The sequence below is a fragment of the Coregonus clupeaformis genome, unplaced genomic scaffold (genome assembly GCF_020615455.1).
Source record: "Coregonus clupeaformis isolate EN_2021a unplaced genomic scaffold, ASM2061545v1 scaf2086, whole genome shotgun sequence".
Lineage (NCBI taxonomy): Eukaryota > Metazoa > Chordata > Actinopteri > Salmoniformes > Salmonidae > Coregonus > Coregonus clupeaformis.
This window is the reverse complement of record NW_025535540.1, coordinates 60,558-70,253: the sequence shown is the minus strand read 5'-3', so window position 1 is coordinate 70,253 and position 9,696 is coordinate 60,558. Positions and strand designations below refer to the sequence as shown.

The following is a 9,696-nucleotide window of genomic DNA, read 5'->3' as shown; positions in this document are numbered from 1 at the left end:
TGTGGTCAATGCTGTGTTTCTGGTCAGCCCTAGGAAAGGGTTATAGGTCAGAGGCTGTGGTCAATGCTGTGTTTCTGGTCAGCCCTAGGAAAGGGTTAGAGGCTAGGGTTATAGGTCAGAGGCTGTGGTCAATGCTGTGTTTCTGGTCAGCCCTAGGAAAGGGTTAGAGGCTAGGGTTATAGGTCAGAGGCTGTGGTCAATGCTGTGTTTCTGGTCAGCCCTAGGAAAGGGTTAGAGGTCAGAGGCTGTGGTCAATGCTGTGTTTCTGGTCAGCCCTAGGAAAGGGTTAGAGGCTAGGGTTATAGGTCAGAGGCTGTGGTCAATGCTGTGTTTCTGGTCAGCCCTAGGAAAGGGTTAGAGGCTAGGGTTATAGGTCAGAGGCTGTGGTCAATGCTGTGTTTCTGGTCAGCCCTAGGAAAGGGTTAGAGGTCAGAGGCTGTGGTCAATGCTGTGTTTCTGGTCAGCCCTAGGAAAGGGTTAGAGGCTAGGGTTATAGGTCAGAGGCTGTGGTCAATGCTGTGTTTCTGGTCAGCCCTAGGAAAGGGTTAGAGGCTAGGGTTACAGGTCAGAGGCTGTGGTCAATGCTGTGTTTCTGGTCAGCCCTAGGAAAGGGTTAGAGGTCAGAGGCTGTGGTCAATGCTGTGTTTCTGGTCAGCCCTAGGAAAGGGTTATAGGTCAGAGGCTGTGGTCAATGCTGTGTTTCTGGTCAGCCCTAGGAAAGGGTTATAGGTCAGAGGCTGTGGTCAATGCTGTGTTTCTGGTCAGCCCTAGGAAAGGGTTATAGGTCAGAGGCTGTGGTCAATGCTGTGTTTCTGGTCAGCCCTAGGAAAGGGTTAGAGGTCAGAGGCTGTGGTCAATGCTGTGTTTCTGGTCAGCCCTAGGAAAGGGTTAGAGGCTAGGGTTATAGGTCAGAGGCTGTGGTCAATGCTGTGTTTCTGGTCAGCCCTAGGAAAGGGTTAGAGGCTAGGGTTATAGGTCAGAGGCTGTGGTCAATGCTGTGTTTCTGGTCAGCCCTAGGAAAGGGTTAGAGGCTAGGGTTATAGGTCAGAGGCTGTGGTCAATGCTGTGTTTCTGGTCAGCCCTAGGAAAGGGTTAGAGGCTAGGGTTATAGGTCAGAGGCTGTGGTCAATGCTGTGTTTCTGGTCAGCCCTAGGAAAGGGTTAGAGGCTAGGGTTATAGGTCAGAGGCTGTGGTCAATGCTGTGTTTCTGGTCAGCCCTAGGAAAGGGTTAGAGGCTAGGGTTATAGGTCAGAGGCTGTGGTCAATGCTGTGTTTCTGGTCAGCCCTAGGAAAGGGTTAGAGGCTAGGGTTATAGGTCAGGAGGCTGTGGTCAATGCTGTGTTTCTGGTCAGCCCTAGGAAAGGGTTAGAGGCTAGGGTTATAGGTCAGAGGCTGTGGTCAATGCTGTGTTTCTGGTCAGCCCTAGGAAAGGGTTAGAGGCTAGGGTTATAGGTCAGAGGCTGTGGTCAATGCTGTGTTTCTGGTCAGCCCTAGGAAAGGGTTAGAGGCTAGGGTTATAGGTCAGAGGCTGTGGTCAATGCTGTGTTTCTGGTCAGCCCTAGGAAAGGGTTAGAGGCTAGGGTTATAGGTCAGAGGGTTAAAGCCCTGTTTCTGTTCAGTCCTAGGAAAGCCCTGGCGTCTCCAGTGAGAGAACCTCCTCTCACCGAGCTGGAGGATGACTTCCTGATCCTGGAGGATTATGAGCCTCCCTGGTTCTCCCTTCGCTGGAAGTTTGACCCCATCAGGACCACAGCCAAACCACGACCAAAGCAGCAGAACCAATCACACAGTAGTGACAATGCCTCAGCAGACACACTCACCAAGGCTACAGCCAATCAGAGATCAGGAGGGACAGACAGACCTCGGACAACTAAAGAGAAGAAGGGAAAGAATCCTACAACCAGGAAGGAGAGGGACTCTAGTCCCCCGGGGGTAGGACCTCAGGGTGATGGGCCTGTTAATCATGTTGACCTCGAGGCAGACCACATAGAACAAGACAAGAAGAAAGTCAACAACCTGTTATCTGAACCAACGACAGCAGGTGACCTGGAACAAGAGGCACCAGGAGGAGGGGCCAAGCCTAAACCTAGCCACACCAAAACAGAAAAGAAAGTTCCCAGAATCTCTAAATCCAAAGCTGGTATCCAAGGTGACAAGGTGAACCCCAAGACGAGCCGAGGACGAGGCCGGCAGTCTGGGAAGACCAGGAGACTGTCAGGTCGAGCTGGGGAGGAGCCCGTCACCATGGAGGAGGAGAGTGAAGCGGCTGCAGACCAATCATCAGCTGAAGACCAGGATGTTTCTCCAGGTAATATCCCCTGACAGCTGACATCACACATCATGATGGTTTTTCTGACTACAACGTTCATCACAAGTTCAAGTTGTATCATGCCATTTGTAGGTATAGGAATATGTTTTGTAAGAGCTCTCAACAAATAAAAAAATATATAAAAAACATTCACAAAACAATCAATGGGAAAAAATGTAGTTTACATAAAAGGCTAGATGTAATGTTGTCTTTCCTCCACAGTTCTACAGTTGGCACCAACAGGACAGAGACGAGTCATCTCTAAGGTTCCAGCCAATTGTAAGGCCCAGGAGGTCTGCCCCGCCCCTACTGGTGAGGCTGACTCCTCCCAGTTAGCAGGGAAGAGGAAGAGGACCGAGCCTGGTCCCTGGTGGCTCATCAGTCCTGTCAACACACAGCTCACAGAGACAGACAACAAGTCCAAACAGAATAACAAGACAACTACATCTAAACCAGCAAGACATTCCTCTGTGGAGTCAGGGCAGGAGGACGGGCCATCAAAACCCTTTTTTAATCAGAACGCAAAGAAGAAACCCTCGTCCAATCAGACCACAGAGAAGAAACCGTGGTCCAATCAGACTGCAGAGCAGAAAGCAGAGAAGCCCAAGAAGGGCAGACCTAAGAAGCAGACGATAGCCAGTACAGAGGAGCCAGCGAGGCCTGAAGGTCAGAGAGAAGAGGAACAGGAGGCCATGCCCAGCCCTCTCAGACAGCATACACTCACCTCAAGTAAGGCTTCATATTAACGCCATCCATTTTCCTTCAAGGGAATATAGTTCACTCATAAATCAAGCTTAGTAATATACAAAATATGTACTGTCATCTCAAACAGCTGTTATTGAAATATGTGGTGATTTGTGTTCTGCTTGTGTCTCTTCTCAGGTGAGAAGGTGTTTGACTGGCTCTACAACCGCACTCCCAAGTGTAAACCCCAGAGTGATGCCACACCCACTAACATTACCCCCCACTCTGCTACCGTTACCCCCAGCAGGCAGCAGCACCAGGCCAGGGAGGCTCCAGAGAAACGCAGGAGGAGGAAAGCTCCAGTGAACTGGTGGGAGACCAACAACCCCCCAGAGAATGCTGGCCGCACCTTTTCCTTCCCTCAACAACCCCAGCCTTACCCCAAAACACCTTCACCCCATCAACCCCAGCCTAACCCAAAAACACGCAAGGTGGTGAGAAGTAAGTCCAAGCCCAGACCAGTCCGGACCAGGCCTGCTAAGTCCCTGCGACCTCCTCAGAACGGCAACACAGCCTCCTCACCTCGACCTGGAGCAGTTCAGACCCTGGTGAAGAGGAAGGACCTCTCCACTCCCAAGACGGTCAAGCGCTCTCTGGCCACCTTTGGCGCCATCTTCTCCTCGGGCAGAGAAGCGCTCCCGGTGGCCACTGTCAGAAGCACGTTGCAGACTTCAGGGAGGAAAGCCCTATTCCCTGAAGAGCAGTCAGCCCAGAGTCCCAGCGTCAGCCTCAGCACTGGTCCAGCTAAGGACCCCTCCCAGGACCCAGCCAGTGACAGGAGCTCCAGCCTTGTGGATCTGAGTGCCAGTACTGTCTGCTATATAGAGCCTGTTGGAAAGCTGGGGAAAAAGACCAGATGCCAAGACTTCTCCCAAAGCAACAACCGACTCTCAGACAACACGTAAGTACACTCCTAAACACTGTTACTTCTGACTGTTGCTTCTCAACACTTACTTCTGTTTGTTGCTTCTCAAAACCTTTACATCTAAATGTTCCTTCTAAACACTGTTACTTCTGACTGTTGCTTCTCTTTTCAACACTGTTACTTCTGACTAGGCGATATATCAAATGAATTTGATTAATTAGAATGTGCGTTTTTGAGCGATATTCCAAATGCCTGCATCGCATGAATCATGGTTTAGTTTTTAGTTTTTATCAGCTTTTTCTCATTGTTTTTTTCTGGTCTCTTTTGCTCAGAGATCTGTATACTGACGAGATGCACGTCTCCTCCCTAACAATGGGAGTCGTCATCCAAGAGGTGGGAAGGCAGGCAAAAAGAATAGGTCCAAAATAAGCCCATATAAACACATTACCCTTATTTTTGGACAGATTCTAGCGCTTCGCCTCTTCCTCTATGGTTTACACACCAAGCCCCTCCCCCTGCCTCTCACGCCAACAAAGTTGTGATATCACATCTTCCTCTCTGACGAGCGGTTTCAACTCGCTATTTGCATTTTGAGGTTTGGTCCAACAGAATCGGTCATATGGACACAAACACATTGAGACATTTTACTATAATAGAGAAGTTCGTTTTTTTAACGATACGCTTTTTATGTCTCAACTCCTCAAATTGCGCACAGAGCAGACACTACTAAAACCAGAGTATCAATGAACATTGATTCTGGAAAATTAATGCTCAGTTTGTCGCGCGCGGCATTGTGGTACCACGTACCGTTAGCAGCATTTTAGCCAAAGACTGTTATCCTAGCTGTCTAGTCTGTTTATAAATGTGCATAAGCATAAAACAATTATATAAGGAATTGGCAACTCGTTCTCATTCTGAGAAATAAGGTAGGCCACTTGATTTCAACATCTGAACAAAGTGGACAGGCTAGCATGCTGTTCAAACAGTTGGAGACAGACAGAAGAGTGTGGTCGTAACAATTCAACTGTTGAACCTTGTTAGCAAGCAAATACATCCAGGTAAAGATTAGCTGGCTATTCACTAGCACGTGGGCTTGAGAGATTGTTCTATAGCCTCTAATGCCTGCTACAAGAAGTTAGTCATTATTAGTGAATGTGTTTATTCATGGTTCAAGTTACATTTGTAACAAAAAAGGGCATTTTCATAAACTGACTTGAAAGACAGAAAGCGGCACAGGTCCTAATCCAGGCACTTGTCATCTCCCGTCTGGATTACTGCAACTCGCTGTTGGCTGGCCTCCCTGCCTGTGCCATTAAACCCCTACAACTCATCCAGAATGCCGCAGCCCGTCTGGTGTTCAACCTTCCCATGTTCTCTCACGTCACCCCGCTCCTCCGCACACTCCACTGGCTTCCAGTTGAAGCTCGCATCTGCTACAAGACCATGGTGCTTGCCTCACGGAGCTGTGAGGGGAACGGCACCTCCGTACCTCCAGGCTCTGATCAGTCCCTACACCCAAACGAGGGCATTGCGTTCATCCACCTCTGGCCTGCTGGCTCCCCTTCCTCTGCTGAAGCACAGTTCCTGCTCAGCCCAGTCAAAGCTGTTCGCTGCTCTGGCACCCCAATGGTGGAACAAGCTCCCTCACGATGCCAGAACAGCGGAGTCACTCACCACCTTCCAGAGACACTTGAAACCCCACCTCTTTAAGGAATACCTGGGATAGGATAAAGAAATCTTTATACTAAAGTTTTACACGCTTCAGCAGTCGGCGGTCCCGTTCTGTGAGCTTGTGTGGCCTACCACTTCATGGCTGAGCTGTTGTTGCTCCTAGACCTCTTCACAATAACAGCACTGACAGTTGACCGGGGCAGCTCTAGCAGGGCGAACTGACTTGTTGGAAAGGTGTCATCCTATGACGGTGCCACGTTGAAAGTCGCTGAGCTCTTCATTAAGGACATTCTACTGCCAATGTTTGTCTATGGAGATTGCATGGCTGTGTGCTCGATTTAATACACCTGTCAGCAACGGGTGAGGCTGAAATAGCAGAATCCACTAATTTGAAGGGGTTTCCACATACTGCTGTATATATAGGGTATTTCTTACTGTTGCTTCTCTTCTAAACAACGTTATGAGTGACTGTTGTCCAACGTGATGTCAGGAGATCCATTCCTTTTTGTCAACAGGTTAGAAAGTTTCGAAAGCGGACCATCTTCCATGATTGAACTGGAGGATTGTGAAGAGCATGAGGACATCTGTAAGTGCAGAGCATTGTGCCTTACTGCTTCCTGTTTGCTTACTGCTTCCTGTTTGCTTTGACTTTTTTAATTAGATTGTTTTCATTTAAAGTGTGTTGGGATTTTAAATGCACTTTAAATAAAGTTTGATTTAATTTAACACATTTAAACTACAGTGCCTTCAGAAAGTATTCAAACCCCTTGACTTATTTTGTTGTGCTACAGCCTGAGTTAAAAATGGATCCAAATTAAATCTCCCCCATCTACACACAGTACCCCGTAATGACAAAGGGAAAACATATTTTTAGAAATGGTTGCTAATTTATTGACAATGAAATACTGAAATGTCTAATTCACATAAGTATTCACACCTCTGAGTCAATACTTTGTAGAAGTACCTTTGGCAGCGATTACAGCTGTGAGTCTTTCTGGGTAAGTCTCTAAGAGCATTCCACACCTGGATTGTACAACGTTTGCCCATTATTCTTTTCAAAATTCTTCAAGCTCTGTCAAGTTAGTTGTTGATCATTGCTAGACAGCCATTTTCAGGTCTTGCCATAGATTTAAGTAGATTTAAGTCAAAACTGTAACTAGGCCACTCAGGAACATTCACTGTCTTCTTGGTAAGCAACTCCAGTGTAGATTTGGCCTTGTGTTTTAGGTTATTGTCCTGTTGAAAGGTGAATTCACCTCCCAGTGTCTGGTGGAAAGCAGACTGAACCAGGTTTTCCCTCTAGTTAATTACTTTACCAAATTTTTTTGCAGTTTTACTTTAGTGCCTTATTGCAAACCGGATGCATGTTTTAGAATATTTGTATTCTGTACAGGCTTCCTTCTTTTCACACTGTCATTTAGGTTAGTATTGTGGAGTAACTACAATGTTGTTGATCCATCCTCAGTTTTCTCCTATCACAGCCATTAAATAGTATTAAGATGGTCTGGTCCATTAAATAGTATTAAGATGGTCTGGTCTGGTCCATTAAATAATATTAAGATGGTCTGGTCCATTAAATAGTATTAAGATGGTCTGGTCTGGTCTGGTCCATTAAATAGTATTAAGATGGTCTGGTCCATTAAATAGTATTAAGATGGTCTGGTCTGGTCCATTATAGTATTAAGATGGTCTGGTCTGGTCCATTTAAATAATATTAAGATGGTCTGGTCCATTAAATAGTATTAAGATGGTCTGGTCTGGTCCATTAAATAGTATTAAGATGGTCTGGTCTGGTCCATTAAATAGTATTAAGATGGTCTGGTCTGGTCCATTAAATAGTATTAAGATGGTCTGGTCCATTAAATAGTATTAAGATGGTCTGGTCCATTAAATAGTATTAAGATGGTCTGGTTTGGTCAATTAAATGGTATTAAGATGGTCTGGTCTGGTCAATTAAATAGTATTAAGATGGTCTGGTCTGGTCAATTAAATAGTATTAAGATGGTCTGGTCCATTAAATAGTATTAAGATGGTCTGGTCTGGTCAATTAAATAGTATTAAGATGGTCTGGTCAATTAAATAGTATTAAGATGGTCTGGTCTGGTCAATTAAATAGTATTAAGATGGTCTGGTCTGGTCCATTCAACTCTAACTGTTTTAGTCACCATGGCCTCATGGTGAAATCCCTGACCGGTACAGAGATGAGGTAGTCATTCAAAAATCATGTTAACACTATTATTGCACACAGAGTGAGTCCACGCAACTTATGTGACTCGTTAAGCAAATTGTTACTCCTGAACTTATTTAGGCTTGCCATAACAAAGGGGTTGAATACTTATTGACTCAAGACATTTCAGCTTTTCATCTATTTGTAAATTTTTTTTAAACATAATTCCACTTTGACATTATGGGTTATTGTGTGTAGGCCAGTGACAAAAAAAATCTCTATTGAATCCATTTTAAAATCAGGCTGTAACAACTAAATGTGGAAAACGTCAAGGAGTGTGAATACTGTCTGAAGGAGTGTGAATACTGTCTGAAGGAGTGTGAATACTTTCTGAAGGAGTGTGAATACTTTCTGAAGGAGTGTGAATACTTTTTGAAGGAGTGTGAATACTTTCTGAAGGAGTGTGAATACTGTCTGAAGGAGTGTGAATACTGTCTGAAGGAGTGTGAATACTGTCTGAAGGAGTGTGAATACTGTCTGAAGGAGTGTGAATACTGTCTGAAGGAGTGTGAATACTGTCTGAAGGAGTGTGAATACTGTCTGAAGGAGTGTGAATACTGTCTGAAGGAGTGTGAATACTGTCTGAAGGAGTGTGAATACTTTCTGAAGGAGTGTGAATACTTTCTGAAGTACTGTCTGAAGGAGTGTGAATACTTTCTGAAGGAGTGTGAATACTTTCTGAAGGAGTGTGAAAACTGTCTGAAGGAGTGTGAACTTTCTGAAGGAGTGTGAATACTGTCTGAAGGAGTGTGAATACTGTCTGAAGGAGTGTGAATACTGTCTGAAGGAGTGTGAATACTGTCTGAAGGAGTGTGAATACTGTCTGAAGGAGTGTGAATACTGTCTGAAGGAGTGTGAATACTTTCTGAAGGAGTGTGAATACTTTCTGAAGGAGTGTGAATACTGTCTGAAGTACTGTCTGAAGGAGTGTGAATACTTTCTGAAGGAGTGTGAATACTTTCTGAAGGAGTGTGAAAACTGTCTGAAGGAGTGTGAAAACTGTCTGAAGGAGTGTGAATACTGTCTGAAGGAGTGTGAATACTGTCTGAAGGAGTGTGAATACTGTCTGAAGGAGTGTGAATACTGTCTGAAGGAGTGTGAATACTTTCTGAAGGAGTGTGAATACTTTCTGAAGGAGTGTGAATACTGTCTGAAGGAGTGTGAATACTGTCTGAAGGAGTGTGAATACTGTCTGAAGGAGTGTGAATACTGTCTGAAGGAGTGTGAATACTTTCTGAAGGAGTGTGAATACTTTCTGAAGGAGTGTGAATACTGTCTGAAGGAGTGTGAATACTGTCTGAAGGAGTGTGAAAACTGTCTGAAGGAGTGTGAAAACTGTCTGAAGGAGTGTGAAAACTGTCTGAAGGAGTGTGAAAACTGTCTGAAGGAGTGTGAAAACTGTCTGAAGGAGTGTGAAAACTGTCTGAAGGAGTGTGAAAACTGTCTGAAGGAGTGTGAATACTGTCTGAAGGAGTGTGAATACTGTCTGAAGGAGTGTACTAACCCTTTCTGAAGGACTGTAGTTAGAAACATTGGACCGATCTGGTTCCAAGATGAATGTAGAGCCAACCCAGAAACGTTACAATCCTTTATTTATATAATACTATCTTGTTATTCCTCTGACCTCTAAACCTGACCTCTAAACCTGACCTCTAACCCTGACCTCTAACCCTGACCTCTCCATGACAGGGCTCCCGTCATCAGAGTGGCGCCCCATCTGTCTATCCATCCGTCTGTCCATCCGTCTGTCCATCCGTCTGTCCCTCCTGGTATCGTGCTGTCAGATCCTGAGGCTGTGACTGTGGCTGTTTGTGCTCCTCCTCTTAGAGCCATCACACTGCAGCTGGAGGACAAGGCCAACCTCGCCGACTGGCTGGCTCT

General features: G+C 45.5%; 1 protein-coding gene across 1 annotated transcript; it reads left to right on the top strand.

Moving 5' to 3' along the window:
• Nucleotides 1-746: 746 nt before the first annotated feature.
• LOC121557536 (serine/arginine repetitive matrix protein 1-like) lies at nt 747-9,614 on the top strand. The gene is made up of 6 exons (XM_045219139.1): nt 747-832; nt 1,620-2,308; nt 2,531-3,037; nt 3,191-3,953; nt 6,104-6,174; nt 9,505-9,614. The coding sequence occupies exons 1-6, from the start codon at nt 747-749 to the stop codon at nt 9,612-9,614; spliced, it is 2,226 nt and encodes a 741-aa protein (XP_045075074.1).
• Nucleotides 9,615-9,696: the final 82 nt, after the last annotated feature.

Bases quoted from the DNA above. Each gene is read 5' to 3' on its own strand.
- LOC121557536 (XM_045219139.1), top strand. From the start codon at position 747: ATGCTGTGTTTCTGGTCAGCCCTAGGAAAGGGTTATAGGTCAGAGGCT. The intron at 3,038-3,190 runs GTAAGGCTTCAT...GTCTCTTCTCAG, and splicing joins ACAGCATACACTCACCTCAA to GTGAGAAGGTGTTTGACTGG. The intron at 3,954-6,103 runs GTAAGTACACTC...TTTTGTCAACAG, and splicing joins AACCGACTCTCAGACAACAC to GTTAGAAAGTTTCGAAAGCG.